Below are 14,711 nucleotides of genomic sequence, written 5' to 3'. Positions count from 1 at the left end.
CGATTTGCTGTCCAGATAAAAGAACAATAGACTATATCAAGGGATCAAATCGTAGCAAAGTAGCCATTCTGGTTGAAATAAAATATGCCTCCCAGTCCAATATAATTTCAAAGCTGCTTGATCGTTCGAAAAGGGCAATGGGACGACCGGTTAGAAGAACCGGGGAGTGCGCTTGACACTGCTTAATGGGGTGGTCAGTTTAGAAGAAATGAGGAATTTGGGGGGTCAAGGAAATAGCAAAAAAAACCTTGAGGGGAAGGTAAACGCGAGGAGTAATCTTACCGGATCTCCACAAGATCGTCCATATGGTTGCACATTGCCACAAACAGATCAAAATATAACTTGCCACCCTTCTCCATTTCCATCTGCATCGTCCCGCTTCTCTTGAAAGTCTTACGACTTCTGATAATGAGAGCCAAGTAATGAGCGCGTAGGCGCGATTCGGTGTCCGGGGTGTTGTCGTACGCATAGCGAGCGGATCGCAAGATCACGTCAGCCGGAATACCGATCTGAAGCCCTTGCTTCCGAAGAGCAATATGCTTCAATTCTTCCAAGCCAAATTTCTCAGCAGTGCAGTACACGATTGTGTCCCGGAGCACAACATCTCCCACGCCATGATGGAAGATTGTCGCCTCGCTCGATCCACAGCCGCCGGTTTGTTGAGTGTCTTGTGCGTCCTCGAGGTGCCAAGAGTCGCGACGCTTGCCAGGGAAGAGACGTGGATAGTAGTCGCCCTTGTAAAGGAACTCGAGAACACAAGACAGGATTTCGGGCTCCCTGAGTAAAGCATAAGTCTAGGGTCTTGAGAAAAGGAGCAGTATGATATATATTACTCACTCGTCTGGAAGAGCCAGTTGCTTTGCACGGTCATCCAGAAACTTCTCCTTCAGAGCGGTACGAAAGTAAGGAGAAACAGACAAGACGTCTTCGTGTGCTGCGAACAGACGCTGATCATGACCCACAACCATCGTGATGATGGGACTAGTCAGTGCACTGAATAACTCTATTAGCTTCTAGATTTCCTGTATCTATCTCATGAAATTACCACCTTCCCGCCGATGGTGGGTTATCCACTTTCTCTACTTTCTGCTGCATCTTCTCCTTAGCTTGCTCGTCGTACTTCTTCTTACTCGGTTTAGCGGACTTGCCCGCGCGACCTTTCGAGATGAAGCCCTTCGATGTAAAGGAGCGTTTGAACATGACGTTATTGCAGATTCAATCGATGTCGAATCTGAATCTGCGAGGGCAGAGGAACCCTAAATGATCAGAAGGAGTGATACGAGTTGGTCGATAAACAGAAAACACAAGAAAAGTTGACGCTGCAGATCACACGAGCATGTGAGAGAGTCTGGGAAGCTTTCCTCCGAAATAGTTCCTTCGCTTCGTCAAGAGACGGAAAGAAACAGATTTCGGACGATAGCTTTGCATTCGAGAGTCCTGATGAGACTCACGGGCGCGCAAGTTGTCGACTCTGGCAGGCGTAACAAAGGAAAGCCGGGGTGAGGGGGGCGAGCGCTATTTAAAGCCATCATGTCAGGTGATATGGGCTGCAGCGTGCGGCTGTCACCAGGCGCAGATAAAGTCATCTCCGATTGGAATGAAATCGGATGATTAATGCAGCCTGATTTCATCCAGAACTCACGTTCGTTTCGGTGGCGCCTAGTGCGGCCGTCGTATTGGCTGTTCAGTTCATGATCGACATTACGATATGCACGTTTCCTCTGTCGCCTAGAGTCTCACCTACCTATCTTGAAGGATTGTGATTAGCGGAGCGAGTTGTAATCAATGACTCTTATACAAATTCAAATTTACATCTATACATGAATAGGGGCAAACTTTGTAACATGTCTCGTAGAAACCATAAACATTTCCAAAAATTGCTTGGCATGTTCCAATCGTCTTGAGTGACTCAACCACGTACTCGGTGTTTTCAAAGTTCGTATTCAATCAAACACATCTGCACCCGCGTTTTAGGCCCTCACATACACAGGAATAGTAAAGTCAAGTCACACATTCCAACTGCAAGTCGTGCGAGCTATCTTACAGTAGGGATCCGCACCCAGCTGCACCCAGCTCCACGCCAAAGCTGGAGAAGTGACCTGGTGTCACACTGTATTGGCCATTTCCAGCGGAGCAAGATGTATCACGCTCTCCTGAACACTCCACGCAGGTCATCTCAGTACCGGAGCTATAGTATTCCTAGATAATAAATAAAGTTAGTACTCTATGGGCAGAACAAAAGACTCGGACAGTTGGCTTACGGTTCCATAGTGGACAAAGTCGTATGGAAACTGAATGTACATGTTCTGAAATATTGTCAGCCACCACTCCAAGGTTCTTATTCAAGTTCATATAAGTAATTCTTACAGGAACGCCGTCATCAACGTTGTTACCACGGTTCAGAGTTCCATTGAAAGAGCCTGCATAAGTGGCCCAGTCCGAGTTGCCGATCGGGAAAGCAGCCATGGCATTGCTAGTAATCTCCTTGTTGGGGAAGTTTGAGGCCAGAGCAACATAAGAGATCAAGGTGAGCGAGCCACCCAGGGAATGACCTGTCGACTCCAGGGTATATTCGGGGTATTTCTCGATCAGGGTCTTAACCTCGGAGATAATCGTATCGTGCACAGCGGACCAGGGGCTGCTAATACCCTTCATGATCTGAGCACCGGAGGGGAAAGTAACACCAGAAAGAGACGGGGTAGTCAGGGTTGTATCAATGTCGTTAAGGATATCCTGTTCTACTCAAAATGTCAGTATTCCAGATCCATGCACAGAATATGGAGATACTAACCGGTTGTGGATCCCTTCATCACGACGGAGATCTTCTTCTTTTCGGTGGAGTATCCCACAAATCCCTGAGAATATTAGAATATTGCCTCATTATAAATATGTGTTGAGCTCACCTTGGCGTTGGTTGAAGCGTCATAAACCTGCTTGGTGATTGTGACGTCGAAAGCCGTTCCAGTACATCCAGTGTACGCTGCGGACGACAGCTGGGCAGCGCGCTGCAAGAAAGAGAATGCCGCGGTATCTAGTGTTGTTGTAAGCTTTCATTCACATCATATTGTTTGGTTTAACAAACCAGCTGTGGCTCGCGGGATCAGCGAAGGAAAGGCAGAAGCTTGTGCAGCCAGGGCGGCCGCGGCGAAGAGTGAGATGCCGTTTGAAAGCATTTTGAGATCGATATTATTTGAAAATGATAATCGATCAGGAATATTTAATGAAATACAGGATAGTCAATGGGTACAGTAGGTCTTCTGACACGGGGAAAAGACGTTGGGAACGTAGTCTTTAAATACTTTCTTCCTGCAACTTGCAGGCCTTGTTTCGACCTATAATTTGCGCAAGCCTCGGGATGACCTGTATCAGATCTCGGTATCTAAGCGGACTCATCTCTTTACAATTTTGGTCTTTCAACTTCAAACAAGTTACCAGGTGGGGAGTAAAGCATAGAAACTTTCTGAAGCAACCTGTGTGGCATGCCACGTGAAATGACATTGTGGAGAAATAGGACCTAAAGGAGTAAATCCGATGAGTCTAATGCAACTCTGAGAAACCAACTGCAAATCATGTTTGCCTTGAAGCCGTCCAGTCGGGCATGTCGGAGCAGTCTATGGTTGTCAGGCTATACTATCTGATCGCTCAAATGGTCCGGATGTGGAGACAGGACCCGAAAGTTTGGGTCGAGCCTCAAAAACAAGTCACAGACCCCTGGTACATTAACTTTCGCCCTAACGGCACTCAAACACACTAAAGTCTGCAACTTCTTCGTTTTAGAACAATGTCGCAAATTTGGTTGTCTTCTAGGCCTACTAATCAACGTCTCCAAATGGCTCGATGGATATGGGGTGTGTCCATTCATTCTTTTTCTCGGGGATTCCGAAGTTAATCCGATAACAGTTTGGAAACGCCAAAATTGGTTTTTCTAGAAGTATACTTGTCGCTATTCAATAAACTCCAAGGGTAATATTTGGTTCTCCACATCAATCGGGCAGTTTTGGGGACCAAGGCACCATCTTCTCTAGTTATTGTATAGGTACCACCACCTCCAGGGATGGCATGGTTTATATAGTCCACGATGAGCGTATGGATTTAATGATGAAGTTATTCTATTGACGAGTTCATGATTGAGATAAGCAGCCCAGTGGTCCTTGGGGGCCATTCTCCAAGGTTCCGCATCTAATTGCCAAAAGTGACCGGGAAATTATCCAAGATTTTAATTTAGTCTTTAGCCGAGGTCTATAGCTATACAGGACGGACATTTATCAAAAAAGGGAGAATACCCCGAAGACTAAGGCCAACGTGGGATCGGGATCTGAAACAGAGCCCTTGATGAGTTGGAAGGCTGAATCACCCTCCCTGTACAACTTGAAGTAGAAATTTCGACTCTTCATATAAGAAAATTCCGTGTCTTATAAAATCATTCCCAAAATTCGATGTGCCAGGATGTCGATGCCCCCCATCCCCTTCTCCGGACTTGAAACCATCTATATACCCATCCTTCCGTACCAAAAAGGTAGTGCCTCCTCCTTCGCTGGTTTAATTATATATCTTTCTAGATAATTCAATCGCTATTACTGGGAACTGTAACTCGTTAGTAACTATGTATGTTTACAATTCTGTAGCATCTAAAATTGGAAGGATGAGAGATATACAGTTCACCTGGGCACACACTAGTAATACCGAAGTAGCAATCCAGGTGTTAATTCTAACAATGAGTGAGATGAATTCAGATGTTATAAAGTGCGATCTTAGGCAAGTTAAGCTTACACACAAGCAAAATGTATCCACTGAAGTCTTATCATCTTAAGCAGAAAAGCGACTTCAAATTCATCCAACTATGCATACCCAGCAGTCAAAAGTAACTTATAGCTCAAGCACTATTATCGCACAGTAAACTCAAATTTTGTAGACCCGCGTGGTGAGTTCTCTCGGCGGAATGAGGCTAACTACATGCAATTGAAGCCTCAGGCATCAGTCCATCGGGAGTGTGGGGTTGTCCCACTTTTACCACATTCCAGCCACCGGTGATATCATTATCATCATCACACGCGAAAAAGATAGTTGAGATCAAAACTCACTAGTTTCCTTCTTTATCGGCACTATTACCCCCTTGATGCGTCCGTTCAACTCGTCGATCTCTTTGAACTTCGAGTCGCTCATAAATCGTGACCTATCAACTGGGCACGCGCTCAAGCCCCCTTTTGCTTCACTACGCGCCGACCGTATTTGATCTATCGTTAGAACCAAACCACTCCTTAAGCCCGAAAAATTACGAGCGCAATAATCCTCCCATCTCTATCATGGCGATGGAATACTTCAACCAGCTTAAGAACCGCCGACGGTCGTCGCAGATCTTGCAATCACCGAATCCTGTTTTGACTGATGAGGACGAGGCGTTCCTGCAACGAGTCACTTCTCAGTCGGAAAATGCACCCAGTCCTGCGGGAGAAGCTCCCGTGACAGCGGCAGAGATTTCCAAGGAGAATAGTGGACAAAGCCCTGTGAAAGAAAATTCTCAGGATATCGTCCCTACGTCTCCAGGTGAAGCATTTGGAAAAGAGCTCGGGGAACAAGGAAGAAGAGCGAGTCAGAAGTCTGAAGAGCCTTTTTCAGCCAAGGAGCCAGAAAGGACAAAGTCCCAAGGAGCAGCGGCTCCAGAGAAGAAGAAGAAAAATAGGTGGAGCACATTCTGGAAGAAGGGTGCAGATTCCAAGAAGGTGGGTAGTTCTTTTTTTACTTCTATCGACTCATCTTGATGAGCTTACACAGCATGCTAATACTCGCTCAGGATAATGATAAAGCCTCCAACAAGGGTGATACATCCCGTGCGCAGACCCCCGTTCCTCCAACGACCGAAACGCCACAGACAGAAGATGATAAAGAGGCCCAAAAGGATCAGGAGGATATGACCGATATTCTGGAACGGTTGAATCTGGCAGCAGACAATAATCGCGTCTTCTCTATCAGCGATGATACGCAAGAACTTCTACGCAAATTCAAGCTGATATTTAAGGATTTGATAAACGGCGTTCCGACCGCTTACCATGACCTGGAGATGCTTCTCACAAATGGCAATCGCCAACTGCAAGATACTTATACCAAGCTACCTGGGTTCCTTCAGAAGTTGATTGAAAAGCTGCCTGAGAAGTGGACTGAAACTTTAGCGCCAGAAATGATCGCTGTGGCAAGCGAACGTGCCACTCAGAGCGGTGTCAATATGGAAAATGTTGGCAAGGCTGCCGCCGCAGCAGAAAAGATGGGTCTCAGTGTGCCCAGTCTGAAGGAGCTGGTATCTAAGCCTGCAGCAATCGTTGGAATGCTGCGATCTATCATGACCTTCTTGCGGGCTCGATTCCCAGCTGTCTTGGGCATGAATGTGCTTTGGTCACTAGCTTTATTCAGTATGTTACTCACTCCAACTCGCCATGTTTTGATGCTAACGAATCATTCTCTAGTCCTCCTATTCGTCTTGTGGTACTGCCACAAGCGCGGTCGTGAAGTTCGTCTCGAAAACGAACGTCTAGTCACAGAGGAAGAAATCAACAAGCTGAATGAGGAAGCGGGCGAGGGCAAGATACGTCCAACTGAGACTTTAACCACAACAGCGCCCCAGGGTGCATCATCAGATGAAATTCGGGAAGGAGTCAGGAAGGTCGAACAAGCTCGAGCTGCGGCGGCTTTGGAGGCCGCTACTTCAGAGCCGCAGAGTTCTGAAGCTACGGCCGAGGCCAAGGATGAGCCAACGGCTGAACCAGTCCGACCGGCTGCAGTGCCTTCTCGATCGAAGTCACGTCTCTCTATCTTTGGGCGATCTAAGCCCGAACCTGGACCTTCGTCAAATGTCGCCCCTTACCCTGGGACTTAGTTGTACAAAAGCGAACTGTTTTCTGTCGCGGAGTCTTAATACGTATCTGTATAATGTACGCTTTGGAGATTGGGCTGCGCGAACAGCTGCGTGGCTCTGGCATACATTTGAGGATAACGCCTTGTCAAATGGATGTAATATACCAATTTTTGTTGTGATAATCTATGAGCAGTTTTGTTTCTTGAGCCATACTTCCAATTTACAAGCATATCCATCTATGAACTAAACTTTGGTACCATGACTCCGCGATCAAATCATGACCCGATCGCTCTCGCTCTCTCATAAAGCCCCGGGCCCTACAAGGCACCTCTGGGATCATAAGAATATGTTAAGTAAATGGATTTCCATTTGTTTACGCATAGGGTGGATCTGATAAATGATTCGTGAGTAAAATCAGAACCTTGGAATTTAAAATCGGTCGGCATTGGTAGTCGTTAGAAAAAGTCCACGGGTAGCCATTTATATATCTGCTCTCTCTTTGTGTTTGAGCGAAATAAATAATTGTAATGGACTGAAAGCCCTGGATACCGCCATCCATTGCCCTCCTACACTTTTTGGAATTGAAAAAGAAAGAAAAGAGGTTCAAAAACTTAGGTCTTAAGTAATTACATGTATTGCGATTGCTCAATGGGAGGAAGTGTACCAAAAGAAGACAAAAAGAAAGGTCCTACCCGGATTCGAACCGGGGTCACGCGGATCAGAACCGCGTGTGATAACCAACTACACTATAGAACCAGTTGTTATGATAGGGCTTACTGCTTTGCGTATATATTCCTAGCCAAAACGGATTGAGACAGGAGAACATGATGCACGTGCGTAGATAGGATTAGCCCATTGCCTACCACCTGGCCATACATGAATGCCATTACAAAATGTTCCTAAAACCCCTAGAAACAACATGCAAACCAATATTTTCACAGCTTAATTGGACAATGTTCGTAACTAAACTCTTTAAAATACCAGATCTCATCCGGTTATCAGCCATGACGATGGTGAGGGGGCAATTGACTTTGGCGCGCAGATGAGGTAATAGATTCCAATCGGTATGCAGATCCCCAGCCCGCAGCCCCTCGGCCCTTGAGCCTCTCCAATTTTAATCTTATCTCCTTTCGACTACAACGTGTACTGTTTTCGATGCTAAATGTCAATAGTAACCATATTTGGCATTATAACAGAAACCCATAGCTGTCCTTTCGGAAGCACCAGGATAAGTGTTCTCCGAAACGCCTCCAACGGCTTAAAAATAGGTTAGCGCCGTGGGGCTTGATTAGCTTAGGGAGAAATTTCTACTAGATCCACCCATTTCTGAAGCCACTGCGGGGCGGAGATGATCTTGCAGGCACGAGAAGGAAAGAAAAAGAGTGAAGGGCCGAAGGTCAGTATCCCTTGCTTCTGAGGGGCTGGTCTTTGCACAACCCCCCGCTCTCCTGCGCCTAAGATTGTAGTCTATACTGTACTCCAGGGCTCCGTTGATTATCAGTGTAGTGTTTGGGCATTGATAGTGATATCTCTCCCCGCCTTGATCTATCTCATGCATCCTGCAGCCACGACCATGTTGTCCATGCTTACCGCCTGTTGTCCCGTTTGTTTGTGAGACGATGGTGTACTGCACTGAACTGAATAGAGTAGATAGAGCAGCAACAATAGGCCGAGGTCGAGTTAGTTCTAGTCTTTGGTCACGGTCGGAATGGAAGGTCCCGAGTTGCCACCGCGGGAAAGAAATGAGCAAATGGGAAAAAAAAATTCAAATCGAAACGATTTTTAGCCTCGACCAATGGAGGCTGGGATTCTTTATTACCTTCCAAGCTTTCGGGATACGGGCGAGTCACAATATGATTCATCCCATCAGGAATGTGTCATGATCGAAGGCGATGAATCATTTTACTCGCACGGGTCAGCTTTGGGCTTCTGCACCTTGCAGGTTGGAAGGAAGCGCCAGTCTGACGTCGCTGGGAGAATTCTTTTGTACTGTATTTATTATAGTGATTTTGTTTAGGCATTGTTGCTTGATGCTGTGCTAGCCCCGATCTGAGTTTTTTCTTTTACTGTATCTGGTTGTTCCCCTCCTATTATTGGATTGAGTGATGTAGTAATGGTTTTGTTTGGGTGATGGGGTGGCTCATGCCATAAAAGGGACCCGCAGGATTGCCGGTCCCAGGCATGTTCCGTTTGTCTAGTCTATTCGTAATGCAAAGTTTTCTAGTGCCCCTCGATCTCTATAGTTGATGGGGTATGTAGACTTTTGAGTGTATTTCTGGGTTGTATATAGTCTAGATTGACATAACTTCTCTTTTCTTTGTTTCTGAATCATAGCTACGACTTTATCTAGTACTGTAATGTAATCCATGTCATCTTGATCGCCATCTCATCTCCAATACAGCTTTTGTTAAGGATTTCCAATTGCAGCATTTGCGTGGATCTAATTGGCGCGAAACATGCGGTGAACTGGCGCCAGCGAATGGGCGCCCAAGGAGAGTGGCCAATCAATCGGCCCCATTCCCCACTTCCGCCCGGGAAAAATCATTGATTATCCCTTCTCATTCCTCTCCTCTTCTTCTTGAGAAATCAACATCTTTCCAGCTTCAAAGCATACGCACTTTTTACCTTCTTATCTTTTTACAACTGTCCGACCCCTTACAAAAGATAACCGTCAAGAATTCGCGCCAAATGGCTTTCGTTGAGCTGTAAATTCCTCGCTGGGGAGCCTGTCCTCTGCCGGTTCCCCAGTCCAGCAGCTCCGACTTACAATTCAACTTGACGATATCTTTCCCCTCTTTCGACGCCATAAAAGCGTCGAAATTGCCCCCCAGTACAGTCCCTGAAAGAGCATCTTGACCGTCCCGCTTGGACTGGAGGTGCTTTCGTGGTTACGAGAAAACAATCAAAACTTTTCACCTCCCCTCTCACCTCCTACTCTCTCCCTCCCCCGCCCTTGAGAAAAAAAATCACCAATCTTGGGAACCTTACATCAAACCGACAATACACCCCTTCGGTCAACAACTCTTCGAGATACTGCCATCATCTCGTCAAATAAAAACAAAAGAACAGCGACTATCACGTTGAATTGATTTTTCAAGAAGAAAAATAAGTTGCCTATCAAATTTCCACGACGGAAAGAAAAAGACGATTACGAAACGACCATATTGGAAAGACATGTCACAGTCCAGTAAATTATCATACAAAAGAACACCCAACGGTTCACCTCAAATAACGCATCGCCCTTCTACTCCCGACTCCAACGCACTCCGACACTTCAAAATGTCTCCAAAAGCAATCAACCAATCCAAAAAGAGTGTGAACTCCCGCCCAAGCGGAACTACCCCATTTGAACGCAAAAGACGAGCTTCGTCCTCATCCGTCTCTAGTGTCTCGTCTGTCTCTTCTCTTGAAGATCTCAGTGAGGAAGCGGACGAATCCGAAGATGCTGATGATGAAGAGGACCGACCACTAGCCCAAGTCCCGTCTTACAATCGTCGTCGCAACAATAACAATGCTCGTAAGGCGGGGCGCCAACCCATCAAGAATAAGAGAAGACGGGTATCAGACGATGAAGACTCCGACCCCTTCAGCAGCGCCAGTGATTCAGAAGATAGTTCAGACGACGTTTATGCTGCCGTGGACTATATCACGGACGCTGAAGATGAAGACCAAGATGTTGAGAAGTTGGAAGAGATCATGATTATGGAATCCGAAAGAACTCATCGGGTTTTGCCTACGTCTGAAACTCATGACCAGTGGCACGGTGCTGAGATGTTTGGGGACTCCATGATTCTGCCCGCCGCTTCCTTCTTCGACGAGGAGCAACTGTACAGTGCCATGGATAACTTTGGCGAGACCGATTTCGCCAGTGAGGCAGTGGAAACTCCCGTGGCTGCTCGACGTGTCCACTTCGAGGAACGATCGGACTCTTCCTCTGACAGTGACTCCCACACTGAGGATGAGATCCCCGGTGATTTCCTTCAACAAGACTCCCTGGACCCTCAGTTGCGTCGCATGATTGAAAACGATAATGAGAACCGCCGCAGCCAGCGTCACCAGTCTGAAGAGATTTTTGGTGACGTCGATTATGGCCAGGGAAACATCTATCACGTCGAGTCTGAGGGAACGTCCGAGGGTAGCCTCAGCGGTTATGAGAGTATGCTGACTATCCTTCCATATTTCTATGTTTTATTGCTAACCTCCATTAAGCCGACGATGGTGATACTACAGACGAGGATCTCCCCCCCCCAGCAACCATTACACACCCCCGCTCCCTCCTTCGTCGGGATTCAACCGACTCTCTCGTCGCTCCTAGTGATGAGAAGACCGACAACCTCCCTCGCCGACGTGGCCCCATCATGGGCACCTTCGTTGCTGATCCTCACAAGCCTGTAGCCTTGGTCGACTGCACTGGCAAGCACCTTGTTATCATCCCAGCCTATGCCTCTTCCCGCCATGACTGGTTGGACTCTGCCGCCAACAGTATGCCTGGCACAGCCAACAACAGCCCCCGCCAAACCACGTTGCAGTTGGTTGATGAGAGTGATACCGAAGCTCTTGCTTCCCCCAACCAGATCGACTTCAGTCCCATGCTGGCATCCAGCGCCAATTTGATGATGACAGCCCTCGGCAACGACCTTACCCCCGGCGGTCAGGTCATGGGACCCCCTGAAGCATTCTACCCATCACAAGACTTCACCATCGACAGCTCCTTTGAAGACGATGAAGATGATGACCCCGAATCTGCTTTAAATGTCGATGACTTCATCGACTTTGGCAATGGATCCTCTGATGAAGAGGACATGGGAAAATTTGATGACGAGACTCTCATCTCCCCTATGGCTGCCGCCTCTTCTGTCCCAAACATGGGCACCCCAACACCGACCCGCAACAACTCGGATGCCCAGCCGGACGCCAATGCTGAACGCTTCTTGAACCACCTTGATAAGGGCATTGTCACCGCCTTCCGTCGCAACAACAACCGCTACCAAGCACTTCTTCGACTTCCTCAGCACCGCGAATTTATGCCCGCCAATTCACCCGCGCGCCCAGCCAGTGTCTTCCGACATGCCAAACATACTGACCAGCGCACACCTACCCGGAAGCGCAAATCAAGTGGCTACGCAGGTGGCGAGGCTGTTCGACGCAAGTTGATGGACGCCCATCGTCGCTCCTCCCAGATACCATTTTAAAAAGTCCGTATCTCCACACCCCTCCGCCAATTTTTCGCCCTGGGCTGGGATCGGAATGAACTCACTTGCTGGACATTCCCCTCTTAACGAATCGACGAAGTTTGGATTTTGTTTTTTTTTTACAAAGATCGCATGATACACACGGACACTGTTACATTTATCGAGTCGCTGGTAGACTTGTGCCATCGGGAGGCAGTATATGCTTTATTGTTGAGTCATGTTGATCTCTTCATTCAAGTGGATGAAGATCTATACTAGAGCTGACATTGGTCATTTACAATACCCGCATTTTATGTTCTACGAGGTAGAAATCATCGATATTTGGTTCCGAGGAATCCAAAAGTTGATCGATTCTTACGTTGTTGCATTGGATGTTTTACATTTACATTCCTTCGCTTCTCATAAGTTTTCTTTTTCTTCTTCTCTCTCTCTCTCTCTCGCCATAATCTCTGCCATGTGGTAGAGATGTGTGATACCTCTGATTTATAATGGACTTATGTATTTTGTTTGCGCTTGATGAGTGATGCTTGTATTCTTCCTAGGAACTATTAGTAGCTTGACAAAAAAACTTTGAAAAATTTACTTTCTTCCTTTCACTCTCAAAAGTACTTATAAACCAAGACACCCAACCATCAATGGCATAGCTATTCCCAACATAGTAGGGACCGAAAACCTCGGAAGATTCATAGGTCTCGGCTTTCAATGTCGTTCAACGTTCCGCAACGAATCACCACGCCTACCACGCCTCTTAAATCCCCTCGCACTCTATATTATTTTTAGCCCAATGCCCAAAATCCCGGGAGCCAATGTCACGTCGTTGCTGAGCAGAATAGTCTTGTCCACGAATCTAAGGGAAATTATTTGCATCTACCCATGAAACAAGCTACACACCCCTGCAGCTATCCTACTTTCAAGGCAAGTGCCACGCGAATAACGCTATCAATCTAGTAGTACCCATTCAACCAGTGTCGGCCGGAAAGAAAAATCCTCCTTGGGCCTATATTACCTTTACCATATAGTAACTATTATCTTCACTGTAAGCTCTATATGAATAGCAAGACAAGTAGAAAGATGTCCCCGTACCCGAGACCGAACTAGGCAGCTCTTGAAACCACATGGATGCAAGCAGGATCATGAACAATGGCAAGAATGCATCTAGTCGCTTTTTTTCTGGATTATTTTATCTCATTTTAATCATTAAGACCTATTTCTCTCTCTAATCCCCACAATCACGATACTACCTTGTACAACTGACTTCCCAAGTACCTGACAGGTCCGGTAGCTAGGGAAGCTCCGCGTACCGAAACAGTGGAAAGTCTACCCTAGAGCCTTGTTAATATTTGAAGGTGTTCCCATGGGCAGTTGATGCTGTGATTCGTGGATATTTTTAGGCGGGGTTTACCCTGCAGGTTAGCCATCGTGCGACACGGCGGGGACCAGGGGGCGGTTACCTGACCAGTCGGTTTGGAGGATGGGGTTCATCCGAAACACTGGAGCTCATGTTGAGTCCTTCTGGTGTGGTTTTTGGGGAAACTTGGATTTATTGCAGGTGTTAAGTATTTATTGTAGGTTATGTAGTGTATCTTATTTCATTCGTTGGCTAGGAGTAGATTTCTCGGTATTTAGTAACAATAAACAAATAGCAACAGCTATAACAGACTAGGTACATACAAATTCTCCTATATCCCTATGACAGGTTTGATAATACTAACACGGCCACTAATTAGTGAATGACAGGCTTAGCGCTCATTAAATCCAGACACCGGCGTTCAACCACCGACGCCATCCGGAGATACCACCGTGCCACCAGCCACACGTATAGCGAAACCCCTTACTAAAGCGCTTGGCTTGTCCAGGCAAGTAAACAGGAACCATTAACCTGTTATTGGACAAAAAGAGAAAAGAACCGGATCCACGGGGGACTGATTTGTTACTTCATGGATAACGAGGCGTTCTGGCTTGTGGTTGGGTACGGAGGACTGGGATCTGATCTGGGCCGGCGCTACGATGTCCATTTTTTTACTTTCACCGTGACGAGAAACAGGAATGAGGAGGCTGGAAATAGAAATTAGAAAATGAAATCAAATGGATCACGTCGATCAAGCATTAGACAGCAAGCACAGGACACTTGGTAGTCTTCTGGGATTTTATTGGGGTGATCATTTAGCTTGAAGGAAGCATGAGCGAGACGCCGGCGCTAACACCCGTTCTTCACAGTGCAGATTGTGGAGTGGAGCCTGCAGAACAGGAACAGGAACAGGAACCCCGAGAAGTGGTTTTGTCGGTCGCATTTGGGGATACGCTCAATAGGGCTTTAGTTTATTAGGCGGCGTTGGGCGTGTGTCATATTGAGGAGGGTGTTGTGCTGTTAGGCTAGTATTGGGGCAGCAATGGGTAGGTCGCATTGAGTCAAGGCAACAATTCATGAATGCTGGAATCTTCGAAGACATCCATATGGAAGCTTGCGAATGAATATGCAAGATGCGCTGGAGTGAAGAACGATGTCGTATGCAGAGGACGATCGGATATTCTTCAAGGCTATTTTTGTCTTCTTTGGGGATGCAAGGACTGTGATTGACTGATGGTTGGTCCCTGATGCAGTGCAAGTTAACCGCTCTCATAACGGGGCTTTGCGTGTTCCTGCACCTTTGTCCCCCACTATGTCTGCTATG

The 14,711-nt window shown here is 46.8% G+C and overlaps 4 protein-coding genes across 4 annotated transcripts; 2 read left to right on the top strand and 2 right to left on the bottom strand.

Moving 5' to 3' along the window:
- Positions 1-278: 278 nt before the first annotated feature.
- N7478_009749 (BTB/POZ domain-containing protein) lies at positions 279-1,200 on the bottom strand (the record flags this gene model as incomplete). The annotated part of the gene is made up of 3 exons (XM_056925963.1): positions 279-777; positions 838-993; positions 1,049-1,200. 3 exons carry the CDS (start codon positions 1,198-1,200, stop codon positions 279-281), a joined length of 807 nt encoding a protein of 268 aa, XP_056775333.1.
- An 840-nt stretch (positions 1,201-2,040) lies between these two features.
- Positions 2,041-3,173, bottom strand: N7478_009748 (putative alkaline lipase; the record flags this gene model as incomplete). Its single annotated transcript, XM_056925962.1, has 6 exons — positions 2,041-2,199; positions 2,262-2,306; positions 2,368-2,738; positions 2,792-2,855; positions 2,904-3,031; positions 3,083-3,173. 6 exons carry the CDS (start codon positions 3,171-3,173, stop codon positions 2,041-2,043), a joined length of 858 nt encoding a protein of 285 aa, XP_056775332.1.
- A 2,130-nt stretch (positions 3,174-5,303) lies between these two features.
- On the top strand, positions 5,304-6,868 carry N7478_009747 (uncharacterized protein; the record flags this gene model as incomplete). Its single annotated transcript, XM_056925961.1, has 3 exons — positions 5,304-5,720; positions 5,792-6,404; positions 6,459-6,868. 3 exons carry the CDS (start codon positions 5,304-5,306, stop codon positions 6,866-6,868), a joined length of 1,440 nt encoding a protein of 479 aa, XP_056775331.1.
- Positions 6,869-10,126: 3,258 nt separating this feature from the next.
- N7478_009746 (uncharacterized protein) lies at positions 10,127-12,039 on the top strand (the record flags this gene model as incomplete). The annotated part of the gene is made up of 2 exons (XM_056925960.1): positions 10,127-11,003; positions 11,057-12,039. The coding sequence occupies 2 exons, from the start codon at positions 10,127-10,129 to the stop codon at positions 12,037-12,039; spliced, it is 1,860 nt and encodes a 619-aa protein (XP_056775330.1).
- Between the last annotated feature and the right edge of the window lie 2,672 nt (positions 12,040-14,711).

The sequence above is a fragment of the Penicillium angulare genome (assembly GCF_028827245.1).
Source record: "Penicillium angulare strain IBT 27051 chromosome Unknown utg000007l_segment0_segment0, whole genome shotgun sequence".
NCBI classification, from domain to species: domain Eukaryota; kingdom Fungi; phylum Ascomycota; class Eurotiomycetes; order Eurotiales; family Aspergillaceae; genus Penicillium; species Penicillium angulare.
The sequence above is the reverse complement of the archived record's forward strand: the minus strand, read 5'-3'. Positions and strand labels throughout refer to the sequence as shown.